Source organism: Mangifera indica, chromosome 15 (genome assembly GCF_011075055.1).
Source record: "Mangifera indica cultivar Alphonso chromosome 15, CATAS_Mindica_2.1, whole genome shotgun sequence".
In the NCBI taxonomy this organism is placed as follows: Eukaryota; Viridiplantae; Streptophyta; class Magnoliopsida; order Sapindales; family Anacardiaceae; genus Mangifera; species Mangifera indica.
This window is the reverse complement of record NC_058151.1, coordinates 14,649,451-14,667,119: the sequence shown is the minus strand read 5'-3', so window position 1 is coordinate 14,667,119 and position 17,669 is coordinate 14,649,451. Positions and strand designations below refer to the sequence as shown.

At 35.2% G+C, this 17,669-nt stretch overlaps 1 protein-coding gene across 1 annotated transcript; it reads right to left on the bottom strand.

Moving 5' to 3' along the window:
- Window positions 1-7,167: 7,167 nt before the first annotated feature.
- On the bottom strand, window positions 7,168-17,307 carry LOC123197688 (AP-4 complex subunit epsilon-like). Its single transcript, XM_044612024.1, has 11 exons — window positions 16,550-17,307; window positions 15,573-15,758; window positions 14,801-15,016; window positions 14,596-14,706; window positions 13,336-13,533; window positions 13,101-13,232; window positions 12,317-12,373; window positions 12,106-12,222; window positions 10,457-10,534; window positions 9,245-9,388; window positions 7,168-8,720 (listed from the first exon to the last, which is right to left on the bottom strand). The coding sequence occupies exons 1-11, from the start codon at window positions 17,114-17,116 to the stop codon at window positions 7,641-7,643; spliced, it is 2,886 nt and encodes a 961-aa protein (XP_044467959.1). The 5' UTR covers window positions 17,117-17,307; the 3' UTR covers window positions 7,168-7,640.
- Between the last annotated feature and the right edge of the window lie 362 nt (window positions 17,308-17,669).

Here is a 17,669-nt window from a genome sequence, read left to right as displayed (position 1 = left end):
AAACTTATGAGTTCAATCCACACACACTTAATCATTTTGATCATAGTAGATAGTATTGTTATAAATCTAATTCTAACTATCACTATTTAATCATGTTTTACACAAGACTCAAAATTGAGTATATCAATTGATGATAAAAAACAACATAACACTATGCATCATATATTGGAGTAATTGTGTAATATTTCTAGTTTAATAACTCAGCCCACTATTAAGATATTGTCTACTCTGGACATACAATCCATCATAGTTTTGCTTCTAGACTTTGCAAATTAAAACACGTCTTAACAGTTTAAGAAATTTACAAACTACTTAACTAGTTAAATTCTCTCACCCCTAACTAATGTAGGATACATAGACAAAGTACAGACAAACCCAATATCTCTCCTGTGTTTTATCGATGTGGGATTTTTTTAAGGATATCACATACACCCCCTTATGGACTCAACTTTCTCGCTGAGGTTTACCCCACCATTGTTCAAGAGGACATGTGAAACAACTTTGATACTATTTTTAACATCTTTGGTCCAATAACCTGACATACTGTCAAGATATTTGTGTACTTTGGATACACAATTCATCATAGTTTTACAACCCAAAATACGTTTTTACAGTTTAAAAAGCTCACTGACTATTTAACCAATCAAATTCTCTCACTTCTAACCAATGTGGGATATAGACAGAGTACAAATAGGTCTAGCATCTCTCTTGTGCTTTGTAGATGTGAGATTTGCCAAAACGTATCACACACATCCCCTTATAGGACTCAGCGTTCTCGCTAAGGGTTACCCAACCATCGTTCAAGAGGACACCTAGAACCGCTCTGATACCATTTGTAATATCCCTAGTCTAATAACTCAGTCCACTGTCAAGATATTGTCCACTTTGGACACATAATCCATTATAATTTTGCTTCTGGATTTTACAATCTAGAACTTGTCTTAACAGTTTAAAGAGCTCACAGACTATTTAACCAGTCAAATTCTTTCACCCCAAACAATGTGAGATATATAGATAAAATATAGAAAGATCCAACATCTCTCTCATGCTTTACCGATGTGAGATTTACCTAAGAGTATCACAAATTAGGTTGTTGTAGGGCAAATAGTATATTATGCCCATTTTTTCTTTACGTTTTAATCGCATGCACTTGAAGAATAACCATGATCATCAAACATATAGGAACTTCAAACATTCTCATAATAATTATATTGTAATTAAAGAGCGGATTATGGTTTCCTTGATCAGAATCTATTAGTGAAAAACAGGGCAGCAACAAGCCATGATATTCTGAAGTTGACACAGGAACAGAGGAATTTGTCATAAAAAGAATGAACTCAATCAAGAAGCACAGGGGCACAATATAATATGCAAAATGTCATAGCAGAGTGGCTTGTCACTCAACCAAACCACAACTGGTCTTTTCAATCCAACTCATTGCCAGCTATGTTTTTGTTGAGCTTTGGGAAAGGACAAAATATTAAAGTTCACGAGATGGGATGAAAGTTACAGACACCAAATTCCCAAAATCGGGTTCCAAACAGTTTGAAATCACACTGCTTCAATTATAACACACACAAGCCTCAAGTTCCAGACACCCACTAGACTCACTTTTCTTTTTCATACTGATAATTGTGATGCAAATGGCAAAATCATCATAAAGCAGACAAAATAGAGTTAAATTATTGCATATTTCCAACCCAAAAGCTAGAAATAGGGCTAAGATGCACTAAATAACAAGAAGCAGTAAAGTGAGTTTGGCAATCCAGAAGGATAAGAGCTACTGCTTTTCTTATGACCTTCTCTAAATTGTAATTCACCGTTCAATAAAGAAGCACCTTTAATTATACATATAAAGTGCTATTACAATTGGTAAGATTAGACCCAAAAAAAAAAGTTTTGCAGCTTCCATTGTTAAGAAAGAAACAGAAAGTACTGGTTGAACCACAATAAAAAAGTAAATATACAAGAGTGGCTGTGCATGGTTTATTACAGCTAGCACTAATGGATTCTGACTTGGATAACAGAAACTACACACTAAAGAAAGTGACAGATTTAATCTTTCAATACAGAATTGGGTGAAATTCACCAATGATGCAGCTTGTAACTGCATCTGAAGATCCATCCACTCCAGCAATTATGGATCATGAAGCCCACCATTGCATGTCCAGTAATTTGACATTCCCCATCTAAACTGTTCAATTAAGAAGATAATAAAACTATAGTAAGGATTCTTTCCGTTAAATCAACCGTAGAATTTCTGCCTCAGTGTTTACAAACAACAACATGTTCGCTAATTATTTTTGTTTTTTCAATTCATGAGGAAGAGAAACAGATATCTCACCTTCTCAACATCAGTCACTACTGAGAAGTCTTGCCGTCTTTTCTTAAGTTGTTCAACATGTGCTTGGGTCAGGGCATTCTGTTCTTCAACCGAATGCATGAAGCAGAATAATAACAGTTTGCACAATAGAAATCATTTCTGTACAGTGCCTATTCTTACTAGAATCAATTAAAGATTTAGGCCACTACTATAGAGCCCATTTTCGTTGTCTATGGATTATTTGAATAAAGGCAATAATTTCCAGGAATCGTTTGTCCTATATCTGTAGTAGATTTAATTTTAGCAACTACAGGATTACCCTTAGCATATCAAGGAAAGCATAAATTATATTGAACAACGTGTCAAGCAGCATTCTAACTTAAAGGAACAAAGAGTACGATTGGTCACTAAGATTGACGGGGAATTCAATACAAATGTTCCTTGCATAGATTGATTTCTGAATTGGCTCTTTCTTGTCTGCGTAAAAAGCTCAGACACTGCTTCCTACAAAACTTTTCTCTAAGATACAGTAAAATCATTGACAAAGCATGCCAATATTGAGCAAGATTAAGTATTATAGGGACTATTTGCTAAGTGCTAGCACATAAACATTTTTAGGTCCTCCGAGCTGGTTTCTGGGAAGCTGAATATAAGTAGAAATGTCAGACACATTGTCTACTTCTCCTTCTAGCCAAAACTTTCGCCTACTATAATATCAACTTTAGCACAGGAGGGTAAATCAACACATTTGATGGGCAAATGTTGCTGCATATTGCCTATTTCCCAACATGAAGGAGATATTTTTGAAACAAAACAGAGCAACATGATTAGAAACTGAAGAAAAAAAATTCAGTTATAAACCTCATGATCTTGATTTCTACCATAGAATTTCAGCAAGATAATATGCAAAAATTCTCCTGATTAAAAAAAATTTTGGGAAAAGCTCAAATCTTATTGATATAAAACCTCTTCAACCAATAAAAAAAAGTTGGCTCCACCATCAATCAATACATGCATAATGCATTTACCCTTGAAAACAAACAAAAATTATATATTTATATATTAATGGAGAAAATTGATCTATTCTAGATATTCACCCTTTCCAACTTACACATCAACTACTGGATCTCATTCTTTTTTGCTGTTGACAGATCAGATGTAATATCCATATGTTTATTCTGCAAGTCAGTCAGGACACTTGAAATAAGAAGTCCATTGCAACATATAGAATGAACTGCATTTGGATCAAGTCGTAATCCAAGGGCCATTGAAACCAGTTCCAGCGCAAAACAATGTAGTTGGATAGTCCTTATGTATTTTTATGAAGTCACAATAGTGGCTGCGTTTGAGGTATAGATGATGACAAGAGTACAGAGATACACACTGTCAGCAGTTCTCCATCACTGGGTATTTGGTTTTAGTCATAAAAATATTCCTTAATATCATTCAATTGAGGCCTACACTTTCAGAAAGATTGTAAAGGTCTTCCTTTTTGTTTTATCCTCTTTTTCTTTCTTGATGAAGGAAGATAAATCTTAAAATTAATCCTATCTAGGAGATTAAAGTGAAAACTTCATCTTAGGAAAACTGGCAACATGTAACCAACCAAAATGTCTACTGGGATCTGACACCACCTATTTATGTGCCTCTGTCTGCCGCTAAACCCATTCTTCAAGTGTAAGTTTTTCAATATGGATCCAAAAATTTGTGTTTGCAGATTGAAATTAGGCCTCGCTGAATGAAAATGTTCATGGCAGAAAATCTTCTTAATTTAGAGATAGGAGTTGCCAAATCTAGAGCTAAATCAGAATCTGGACATACAGCAGATAAGTACATGAATTACTCTGCTCTGACCATGTCCAGCGACACGGTTGTAGAACTTTATGTATCCACAAGGTTCTCCCAATAAATAAACATTCTAAACCTCAAAAGTAATACGAGAAAATGAATTCTAAAATGCTGTAATTGTTTACCAAGTTAGGAATTAATGAAAAGCAAAACCAAACAACTAATGCTTAAAAGCCAACCTGCACATTACCCTTTTCAAATAATATGATATCGCCAGAGCTCCAATACAGAATACATCAGAAGTAATATCATTTCACTCGCTCTTGTTAATGTACTGTGTATGAATTCATGTGTAATAGTGTTCCAAATGATGGTATAAAATCAGGCAGTATTTGTTTGAGCAGAATAAAATATGTAGCTCGAGCAGACAATGATACGACAAAAATCTATTACAAATAGTGAATATGGAAACAATATTTATCAGTCAAACATGCCATTTAGGGATTTGAAAGACCTACTTATCTGAAGACAATGGATCCGGAAGTTGTTCTTCCACAAGTTGCTCCATAGTATCAAGAGTGTTTCCCACCTTCAAAATCAAAATTAATTCACATTAGAATGCGCAACTAATTGAATTCATAAAATCAAAAGGAATGAATTTGGCCAAAGTTGGTAACCAATTAGAAGCAAAATTGACCACATCTGGCCACAGACTACAGTAATGAATAGAAATGTACCTGAGTTTCAAGGCATAAACACTGAAACTCATCCTGTAATATGCATAAGAGGCAAAATTTGAAATTAATAATCATAGACTAGTAACAAAGCATTTGAATCCTATAAAAAGCCTAAAAAAAATCACACCTCAATGTTTTCATGCAAAGAAGAAATCACCTGAAAAAGTTCACACCAGAATTGTTGAGCATCCAAGGGAGCCATGGAGACAGTCAACAACAAACACTGTTCTTTGTTTACAAGGTATGAGCCTTGAGTACTCAACTAAAGCATGTCTATAATTTAATAAGTAGAACGCACTTGCAGAATTTTGGCTCTCTCTTTTACTTATTTGATCTAATCTCTGAAAATATTATGTTAAAAATATTTATTTTAGCAATGCATAAATTTTCTTACTAGACAACCTTATCATCATTACTGACTGATTTCATTGTTTCTTTTTCGTTTCAACACTTTTTTGTGATTGACTGATTTCCCAGGATGCATTCCTTAGCTTGGAAGAACTAGAAATATGTGAAATGCCCAGGTAGCTGCATATATGCAGAGGAAATTCTCAGCCTAGCAATGCCTTTCAAAATGGTCGGAATGTGGCAGTTTAGAAAATTCATGTTCCTCATCGGTGTATTTTCAGAATTTGGAAACTCTGCAAGTTTCAAAGTGTGATGGATTGAGATATTTACTGACCTCTTCAAAAGCCAGAACTCTGGATCAACTTACAAAAATTAATGTATCTGATTGCAAAATGATGGAGGAAATTATTACACATTTGGGAGATGAAGTAGTAGAGAATTCAATTGTTTTCAGCAAACTGGATTGTTTGGAACTTCACTCTTTGTCCAGCCTTAAAAGCTTTTGTTGTCAGGATTATTCTCTTGAATTCCCATTTTTGAAAAAAGTAATTGTCAGAAAATGCTTGAAGATGGAGACTTTTTGTCATGGAGTTTTAAGCACACCAAAGCTCCAAAGACTACAGTTGACAGAAGGAGGAGAGGATGAAGTGGAAGAATGTTTGGAAGGCAACCTCAATTCCGCCATACAATAATTGTTCAAAAATATGGTAAATTATTATTGACTAACTAAATCACCTTTTTGCATTTATTTGTTAGATGAATTAAATTGGTTGAATTCATGTTTTCTTTTATTTTCTTAATTCAATGAACTATGCTTTATGATTACAGAATGTGCGGAGCTCCAGAGAAGATTGAGGTCATTCCTATAAATAGTTTGTGATACACCGGGGCTCCATTTCCTGCAGGTTAGGAGTGATTTTGTTTTATGTATTCCAAATTCTCCTAGAGGATACAATATGTAGTTTGTTAATTTATAAGTTGATGGATTATTTGCAACATCAATGTTGAGTTAATCTGCTCTGATTTCACATGTGCATTATTGAATCCTGTTTCCAAGGAACAATAGGGATTGTTTATTCCTTTAAAATTTTGTATTAAGACAGTCGTAAGTTGGGGTGAGTAAATAACCCATTTGGAATCATCAAATACCCAATTGTCAGTTCCAGTTCCTACCTGAAACTGGCCGACACCAGGTAGGTTCCAGTTTTGGATTTGGGGGAATCGGCTAATTTTGGTTTCGATCTCAGCTCTATATGAACCAGAACCGACTTAGGAATTGAGTTTAAATTTAATAAAGAATCGGGGTGGGCATCTGAAATTAAACCCTTCTTCCTATGAGTTTCATTTTCTTGGTTTTATATGTTTATTAATAACCGCTACGTCTCTCCTGGAAATATTATCTTGGGATGGAGACCTTTCACCTAGCGATTTTTCAGTTGCTGCTCACAATTTCATTGAGAAATGGAAAAGATTCAAGTCAATCGCATTTTTCTCCATGGTCATGGGTTTTTAGCCAAAAACAATCCTGAATTCCTTCTAACGAGGTTCAAGTTAATTGATTATTTCTGCACCCTTGAGTTAATTTGTGGGTCTACATTTTTTACATAGTTGTTACTCTTTTCTAGGTTGAGAAGTATGACCCCTTTACAGACTGGATAAACAGTAATGATTCTGGTTAGGAGCCAGAACAAATCACATCGGTACCAAATAGGAGCAGACCCTGGTCAATTCCAGTGTCTAAGAACCAATTCCGATTCCAATTCCAATTCCCCACTTTTCAACAGGATCTCTGAACCCACATAGGAACTCATCAAAAGCCTTGCTTACTCCACCCCTATGTGTCCATTAAAAGCTTAAAACAGAAATGAGATCTGATACCAAGCATTTCCCCTTGGGAGATATCCCTATAAGTAGACTGTGAATTCAAAGAAGAGCGAACCTTCAGAGGAAATTACACGTCAGAATCTCATATGTAACCCAAAATGCGAGGCTTTTCTTGCTCCATCGAAAATACAAGCCAATATGTGAATGACGACATTTTTGAGTTTGGAACCAAAACTATAATGAAAATAGAATGAGAACTCCCAAGTATCATTGATACAGCATTATAACAACAATCTCAAGTAACTTGTACAGTGCAAAAGCAAGCCCATACAGCCGAAGTCCTTTTCCCCTCAACAGTGCTCCGAAATCCAAGAGGCCATGACAGAGCTCAAGTAAGCACTCCATATACACCAACTCTTTTTCTAAGTTCCTGCAAAAACCTATGATGTCCACCACATATAACAACTACATACCATATTATAACACCACGATGTCTCCACTCTTGGCACCTGGCAATCTTGTCCTGTGTAGTTGCAACTCAACACATGGCCTACTGGAAAGGCAGCTCTATTCAAATCCCAAACTAGAACACAATGCCATTAACTTGTATCCTTGACAATTCAGCCTAACAAATCTTTGAACAAGTTGGGATTTTGATGGGTTGGGGTCACACCCATCTGCCTCACAAGAGCATCCTTTTCTAATGCATCTTTGGTGTTTGGTCCTTTACTAAATTGTGTCGAATATGATGTTATAGTTCCTTCATGAGCATTTTTTATGGTTAGATTTGACAACCCAGATGAGAGACTGGCATCAGCACCACTCCCACTCCCACTCCCAGCTGTCTCTGAATGTAGTCCCAGAATATCAGGTGCTTTGTCAGAACCTGCTTCATTGTGATTCACACTTGGAGTGACTTGACTTGAGTCAAGCAGCCCTTCCAGCTGCTTAAAAGGATCATAGGATGGTGCACCACTAGAAACAGTTGGCTCGCCCAAGTCAAGCAAATCTGGTTGTGGTTGAGCAACAATTTTCTCTGTGGCACTTCTATCCACTCCTTTTGACACCTGAGGCTTTTCTGCAACATGGCTGCCTACCTTGCCAGCCTTATGCCCAGTTGCAGATGTTTGCCTTTCAGTTTTTGATGAACCACCAAAAAGTGATGCAGCAAGCTTCTGCTTCTCTGGAGAAATTTCAACTTGTCCTTTTCTTGAATCATAGGAGGTGTAGTGTGTCCTTGTATTTATAGCGCCTGCTGCATCTACTAATTTTGTGACACCATTCACTGTTTTATCAGGAACAGAACTTGAGGTTGATGTTTCAGAAGAGGAGTAAGATGGCCTACCCCACTTCCTTTGGACCCCATCAAGTTGTAATCTGAGTTCTGAAGGATCTGAACGGGATATGGATGGGAGTGATGCTACCTTCTGGGTGTTTCTAGGATAGGATAGCTCAGGCACTGGAACTAGTTCAGTAGATGATGCAGGAGAAACTGCAGGAATCCTTGATGACACAGTCGGCTTTGGAAGCTCATATGCCTCAAACCGAAGACCCTGCAATGAAGATTCCTGGAGCTCTTGGGTTCTAAAGTTGCTGATAGCTGCCATTCCAGAATGTTCAATCTCTGGAATATAGGGCCGAGCCCCTTTCTCCAGAGCTTGTTGTACATAGCCACTGAGGAATGAGAGATTTTTATCAATCTGCAAGGGAAAAAAAATAAAAGATATACCATTCAGAAAATATTATGGCAAGAATTTGAGAACAATGTCAATCAGGTGGAACACAATCAAGAAGATTGATTTAAACCCAAACAGAGAATTTAGCCTTCATTTATTCTCTGTAAGTACATCCAAAACATTCAAGCTCTTCCATGCATAGTAGATTCTCCTCAAAAACATATTTCCAAGATGAAAACTAGCCATGCAATTAACAAGACCACAATATATATAATCCATAATATTTGAAAGTAAATTTAGAAAAAACTGATCAACGGTAATAACATCCCAAAATTATAAAATGCAACAGATACGAGAACTGATAACATTAGCCTAATAAAGAAAACTGTATCTCAGCAGAAAACAACTATGATACAGAAATAACGAGTATCAACACCTAGTCTATATATATTGGCACCACCCTACAGTTGAAACATATTTACAGTATAAGTAAATGCATATAAAGCTACATAATTGAATACAAGCCAAATTCAGTAAATATATCTTACTTCAATATCTTCACAACTTGCATCTGAGGGCATGATAATCTCAACAGCTTGAGCATCCAAGCCAATAATGGCTTGAAGTTCATATGCACGTTGCTGCAAGTCCGTTGAGTGTGAAGCTAATAATTCCTCAATCAAAGACTGACACTGTAGCATGCGAAGATAGAGTTACCACAGTACCCACAATGAAAAATCTATTGATGCAGAGAAGATAATATTATTAACATCCATAAATGAAAAGCAAGGAACACACTAGATATGCGCATCCATAATATTGTGTTAAATTTTACAATAACAGTAAAGTATACCAAAACTTAGAAAAGAAATGTATTCCTGATTAACAACTGGGGAGAGACATTCAATTTCTGATTTAATTAAACAGAAAAAGAGAGCTCATTTTATGTCTTGTAACTTTGTACACATCAACTCCTATCACATATTCTGACATTTGTAAGAGTGATTTTAGGTGGAATTGTATTAGAAAATGATATTCGATAAATTTATTTTTTATTCAGTTAAATGAGAATATTTAATAGATCTTCATTTCAGGTTAAAGCCATCCATGCGATAAGCCTCCCAGAACATCATGGGTTACAAGGTTTATAAAGCATCATGATAACTATGGTACAATTTAGCAGCTGTGGTTCTTTAATAACCAAAGCTTCACAACAACACTTTACTGTCTGGTAGCAGAAGTACTTATTCTTTTGAAATCCTTGCTTAGGATTCTCAAAGCTATTGCACAAAAATGCAAACACAATTCCTATATCTTTTAAGAAATTGCATTAAAGTATGTGCAAAATGGTTAAGCATGGATTCATTTGTGATGGAAGATGTGAAGGCATGGATTCATTTGTGATGGAAGATATGAAGGTAAATAAACATGACAAGGGCTTTTTACGTAATACGTGGATAAGGAAAATGCAAAGACTAGAAAAGTGAATATTAAGGAGGTGCTGCATTCATCATACTAATTACTATGTCATACAAATACAAATACTTCATTTGTTATTGTCAAACAAACTTGTCTGCTGTAATGCCCTTGCAGACTATCAATTCCTGTACTTCATTGCAGGCTCAAGTAATATGCATTTAATCCAGAAATTAAATACAGCAACACATATCAAGAGAAGGATTCATGGTTCAGAAGTATTCAAATACATTAACTCTTCCAAATATAGAAATCAAATAAAATAGCTGCACAAGAAAACCTACCTCAGGTAGCATATCCACTTTCCTCCGAGCAGCTATTTCAAATGCATATATTTTCATTAGTGCCGTAATGGCATAAGCCTTCAAGACAAGCAAAGGGTTACTGCAAATCCAAGAACTTGAGAGCAGAATGATGCACACACATGACTAAAATAAGAATATGATCTCTATAGTTTATATTTTTTTCAACAATGTATCATCCAGGAGCCGTTAACCATCTGATAAGTATCAACATAGACATATGTGAGCAACCAGAACTGGTATCAAGATTAGGAAAGACAAAGTCAACAAAATGCCATCCATAAGCAGATAATTAATCAACAAATGAAACAAAGCATGAACAGAAGATGAGTAGTCTATAACTTTCCAACAATACACCAGAGAATGCCAAGTGCATTTCAGGGATAATATCATTCATCAGGTCATAGTTGTTAAAGGGCAAAAAAACCTAAAAGTGATGAGGGGTCCCATTGCCTAAGTGAAAAAAGTGAAGCTAAGGCATTGCTTTTGAACCAAAAGCGATTAAAAAACAAAAATTAATAGAGACTAATCACTCAAATATCACTGCATAATATCATAGATGAAATCTCAAAAACACAAATAGATGTTTGTAATAAAATATGAAAAATACAAAAAATTCTCAATCTACATAATTTTTTATCAAACATGTATTTCAATCGAAATCCAAGTCTTCATCTTATCATCAAACGTCACATCTTCTTCTTCATCATCAAATTATTTATCTTTGATTTCATCCATTTCTTCATTAAAACATTCTTTTTCATAAGAGAACTTGTATTTTAAAACTTCTTTTATCTTCAAACATTGACTTAGAGTTAGCCTTAAAAAAGAAGAGATTTTGGTTTAAAAGCATGCTTTTCTGGTGTTTTTTACTCCTTCTAAAGTGCAATAAAAGCGCGCTTAAGCTTTGCTTTAAGACCTTCGCTTGCTTTGCATGTCTAAAGGCGATGAACCTATTGCCTTGAGGAGCCTCTCGCTTAAGTGTGCTTAAAGCGAGCTTTTAACAACTATACATCAGGGAGATAACATCAGAGATTTTATTTAAGACATACTGAATTGACTCAATTGGATGAGAAACCAAAAGGGGGCTGTAAATTGACAATAATTCTCCACAACTACAATCCCTAATAAACCAAACTTAGAAATACAAGTATTAATCTCTAAATGCGTGTGCAGATGCAAACCATTTATATTGAGACGACTTTCACAGTGATATGCATACCAGACATGACATAGTAAGAATAAACAACCACGTAAGAAAAACTAACATATCATTTCCTACGACCTGTTTGCAATCCTGAACAAAACCTACAAATGCATGTCAAACTTCATCCCTGATAGATGTATTTGTCATTTATATCTAAGCATGGAAAGACAAGGCATTTGAATACAAAAGTTTACACCAAGAAGATTCCCTATTTCAATTAAGATTCCACACACAGTAGAGAAACATTAAATTGTGAAAAATAGCCCAGAGCAACTTTGGAAGCTGCCTAATATTTATTGCCATCATACATGAAACTCAGAAGCAATTACAAGATTTAAAGATATAAACACTTTGTGAATTACAATGAACCATGCACAGATATACAATGTGACCATAACAAAACTTAACAAGAAAATAGTGATACCTTAACAGTTTCATCATTTGAATAAGCCTCTGCAACATCACATAATTTTCCAGTAATGTACGAAGCAGAAAACTTTCCATCTTCAGTGCCATACTCCCCTAAGACCCAGCAAATGACCTGCAACCAAAATTCAACATTTAAGAAACGAAAAAGGGAGACCTATCTGGAATATAAATCAAAGAAAAGGAAAGCTATATGGGACAGCACAAACTTGAAGAAATACTGCTGGAAGCTTTGGCTCTCCGATAATCCACAAATATGATTCCACCTGCTCACAAAACATAAATAAATAAATAAATTCCAGGTAGCAGAAGATAGCAACAAGAAAAACTGCAAAACTAGGGAATAGATGCTATTGATCTATCCATCCATGTAAGACAGGCTTCTATCAAAATATCTTGAAATCAAATTAAAAGGTGTAACAAAATTGTTTAAATTAAAATAAGAACTCCTCTACTGACAGTCTCTCACAGCAATAAATTTGTAGTGAAATGGTAAGAGCATCAACCATGCAAAAAATTTTAAAAATTGGACTATTCTCAAGCATATACTGTAAGTTATGCATATAATTGGATAATCAGTTCTTCTGGTTTGAGATAACTTGTCACCATTTGGTTAGTTACATATTTCGATGGCACTTCTAACATCCCAGGGGATCAAAATACATATAGAAATTTGCTGTTTCAATATTCTGCAGTTTATAGCATTAGATGATTACATTTATTGATACTTCATAATTATTTATCTTTTCAGAAGGTTGGCTATATTAATATCGAAAAATGACAATTGACCTAGAACAAATCATAATTTTGTGCATGGTTCGTTATACATCATTCAAAATCCTAAATTACTGCTGCCACTTGCGTATTTTGTTACAGAAATTTTGACATTAATGTGCTTCTTTTAAACATGCTTAAAACAAAATAATTTGCAAAAGCCTTTTTATCAGATATGCAAATGTGCATGAGCATGAAAATGCATTCAAGGAAACATACAGCAGATGATCTCAGATGACTATCTGCATTATCATCATCCTCCCCAAATCCTTCAGCTATCAACCGCATCAAGTTATGTGCCACTTTGATATTCACCAGGTCTCCAGCATGCTCAAAGACCTTATTCATGGTCTGTATAGAAAACACGTAAAGCACAGTAGAGTACATTAGTATTGAGACCAAAAAGAATAAAATTGAACCAGCAATCTAGAGAAAAAGGCAACATAGCACAGACCTGTATAAACCAGTGGTTACTTGGTGCAAATTGTTCAGCCAGTTCAACACACCGAGATGCTATTTCGGTTTTGTAATGATTATCATTAATGCTAATCATGTAATCAATCATGCGGTCAACAATCACTTCCACATTGGAGGACTTTGTCATCTTATACAGTAGTTCAAAAGTTTTTCGCTTTAGAGTGTCATCCGGGTCCTGTGACATGCAAAAGAAAAAGTTTAAAAGGGCACCTTATATTACAAATATTGGTAAGATAATCCATAAAAATAAGGACAACAAAGTTCCTATCTGATCCAGTGTCTCAAATACAATTTCCCACACCAAAAACACACAAAAGATTAAACGTGACTTCTTCATTATGCATTTCCAGTATCTCCAATAGATATTTAATGGCAACAAATAGATGATGCAAACATGCACTTGGTAAATATTCTGGTACCTCATAGTCCCACTGGCTTTACAGTCTTATACAACTTCCCACACCAAAATCACACATAAGATTAAACATGACTTCTTCATTATGCATTTCCAGTATCTTCAATTGAAAATTAATGGCAACAAATGGATGATGCAAACATGCAATGATGCATTTCATTGGTAAATATTCTGGTACTTGATAGTCCCACTGGTCTTACAGTCTTACAAAGCTGGTAGGACACCTAAAGGATGCGAAAATTAAAATTTTGTATCCCACCCACTCCATAATGATGATAAATTTCATAACCAAACTAGTTCATCCAATGCAACTATCTGGGAGTATAACACGAGTATATCCCAATATGTAATATTTATACTTCAGTGCAATCTATTTATGCAAAGCCTACAAATGATTTCTCCCACACACCCCTTTCCCTTAAACAAGAGGCTTGAGGAATCTCTTTTTCTTCTCCCACATGAATCTCCAGTTCTTCACCACGTTAAAAAGAAAATAAAAAGTATAGTAGAAACAACTACACAGTTCCGATTTCCATTCTGAAGGAAAGAGAGAAGAACCTAGCTCCTGCAAGAAACATCATGTGATAAAGACTAAATAACAATAGAAAATTATAAACAGTTTGCATATCAACAAATAACATTAAAATTCATCATGAGCTGAAACCAAATGGAGCTGCCATTAAAGCTAATAAACAAAATTGATTTCAGTAAATAGTAGAGGGCAAGTAAAGGAAAACAACACAGAACATCAACAATTCCAACAGCCTTATGGACCTAAACAATATTTATCTGTAAAGCATCCAAAATATATTCCCCCCTCACCTCTAAGCAATCAATGACAGCCAGTTGGTGTTGTTCAGCAATCTCTGGGCTAGTCTTTATTAGACGACCAAGCGCATCAATCCCCATGTATTTTAAATTATGACTATCACTCTGCCACAATTAACAGTATCACAATGGGAGTCATCACATAATGAAGCCAAATTAGTCTAAGAAATCATCAACACACAAAACTATAAGAGCGAACCTTTAAAAATCTGGCAACAACATCTGCTGCAGATTCTAATAGCTTGGGATTTGGATATACAGAAGATACACAACATATGCACTCATACAAAACAGCATTTCCTATATTACTAGATGAATCACACTTTCTGAATATGTCACCTACAACAGTATACATGTTCTCACTTGCTTGTTTGTCACCACTTCCCAGCAATGCCAGAATTTTCAGCAGCCTGATCTGCATTATTAAATTAAGTATTAAATCAACCACGTCTCCACAAAAAGAATAGCAAATAAGAAAACATAGCCAAAAACAAACATCTCTATAGAAAATATAATGACAATAAAATTGATTTATACATTAACAAAAGTAAATTAGGTCAAATGTAAAGTGACAAATCTAGGAGTTACTCCTTATAACCCAATGCATCATTCACTGAAGGTGTCTCAGGACATCTCCTGAAACTAAACTTCCACAGCATGATTTAATTATCACCTAACTATAAAAATCTATTACAACAAATGCAGAGGAGAAAATTTGAAAGACTGATGTAATATAAGATTAAAACATAAATATATCCATTGTTATATTATAATAACCAAAATAATAATGCAATGGTAATTATGTCTTTTCTAACCTAGACAAGATTCAAATATAATAAAATACCTACAAGTAACCATTTCTCATAAAAGTTGAATAAGATGGCTTATTGTACAAATAATCATACAGTATAGTGTCCACCTTCCCTAATCAAAAGTAAAATAAAATGAATAAGGAAAAATATACATCATACCTGAATGAAAGGGGCAGGCATCTGATGGTGATCATAACTCCTAGGCAATCTATGTTCTGCTACTTGTTTAAGAATACTTACAAAGCTGATCACTAAGTCCTTATAAGAATTCACATCTATTGTAATAAGATCACAAAGAGGGCAGAGTGTAGCACCCATGACCCCAGGGTCATTATCACAAAGTTTCTGCAATATTGAAAACCATATTACTATAACATGAGAAAATTCATACCAAACATGAGAAAAGAAACAAAAAGTTCTATGAAGATTCAACTCAACTCTACATCAATTATCTCCAAAAGGAGAAAGCTTGCAACATAATAACGTACTTACAGGCCATTAAATAATCACGTCATTGGTAGAACTGATTGGAATAGTCTATTAATTGACAACAGACTTGGCTAATTTCTATTATCATGAGTTAAAGCCTAAAATCAGACACTGACAAAAAATTTACTTCGACCAGCAATAAAAACTACATGTAGTGTTCCTCAAGTAGTCACAAGTTCATTGTAAAATTAGTCACATCTATTCACAATACTCAAATGTGTCAATTCACCTATATTTAAGTTATGAATCAAATATCAGCAGAACAGTGTACCACGTTTCAATATATTGTCAAGAACCAACAGTAACTGAATAGATAATCATTCAAATTTCTCAATAGTATGTTCAGAAGTAATCACTTTCAAAAACCAGTCCAGTAATGAGTGTCATGCGGCTCAACACTGATGTTATCCAGTTAGCTCAATGTCACATAAAAGGCGGCTTCCAAATAGTAGGCTCACCATTATAAAGCTAAAACAGTAATAAACATGATATCATCCAACCCAACCAAGCCATCTTAAATAGCACAACGAGGAACAAAATTACCGGTGAGCAATTCTTAAAATCATACACTATGCCATTCAACAACAAAAATCAACTTACATTGCACCACTGGGTTAAACTACATCCTATCAGTCACAAAAACAAACCTTTCGAAAATTAGAAACAAGATGCTGAACCGAAGAAGCCGACTTCTGATAAAACCGATGAAGGGCCATAATCGCCTTCTTCCTAACGGCCTCCTTTGAATGTCCCAACAACTCCACCACCCGTGGCAACACCGCGGGAATCGTCTCCTCATTAATCAACTTACACACCGCATTCAACGCGGCACAAACCACCAAATAATTATCCGATTTCAAATCCTTCTGAATCGTATTCACAATCAAGATAATCAAATCATGATCCTCATTCAAAAACAACGTGACAGCCAAGTAGCCAGTCCGCTTGAGCACCAAATTATCATCATGCGTCATCTTAACGGCGTGAATGTATCCAAAAGACGCGTCATGGCCTAGCATTTCTATATAGACGAGACGAATAATGAACTCTTTCATCTTCCGTTTGGGAACGTCAGGCTCCGAGATACGCCGCTTTAGGGCTTCGATCTCGTTGAGCACAATTCTGTCTTCTTCGGCCTTGGATCGGGCCTCGCCGATGGATTTGACGAGGTCGAGGAACTCTTTGGATTGTCCGAAGCCGCCTTGGGAGCCCATTGCGAGCTCCCGGCCGATCGTTTTTAGTTGCTCCAGCTTGGTTTATCCGATTGTCTAAATTGGATTGAAATGAAATCACGCTCTTATTGGGGGAGAGTATGTGAGGGTTTCAGTTTGTGAGGGTTAGATCTGCAATGTTCCTGAAAACATATAGGAACATGAGTTTGTGCTTGTGTGAGATTTCTGTTTTCGCTTGTTTCATTATTTGTGCATGGACTAGGGGGAAAATATCCACCACAAGTTTTAATTTAATTTTAAAAGCACATTCGAAATAATTTAAAAACTTAAACATTATCCGTAGAATAAATTTTATTAAAATTTTCAGTTATTAGTAAAGATAAACTATTATTTTATTTTTTATACTAAAAATATATGATTTTTTTCTCTTAAGATTTTGAAAAATGATATTTCAATCAAATCACTTAATTTTAAAAAAGTGATATCACCCCACAAACCCTTAAGTTTTTTTCTCTCCAGTGACAGATATTAACGACAACAACCATTATTCTCCTCCCTTTCTCTCTCTACCATTGTTGGTAACATCCTATGATAG

Coding starts and splice junctions, on each gene's coding strand:
- LOC123197688 (XM_044612024.1), bottom strand. CDS start 17,116: ATGGGCTCCCAAGGCGGCTTCGGACAATCCAAAGAGTTCCTCGACCTC. Junction 15,017..15,572: donor TGCCTGCCCCTTTCATTCAG/GTATGATGTATA, acceptor TTAATAATGCAG/ATCAGGCTGCTGAAAATTCT. Junction 12,223..12,316: donor TTCCAGCAGTATTTCTTCAA/GTTTGTGCTGTC, acceptor TTTTGGTTGCAG/GTCATTTGCTGGGTCTTAGG.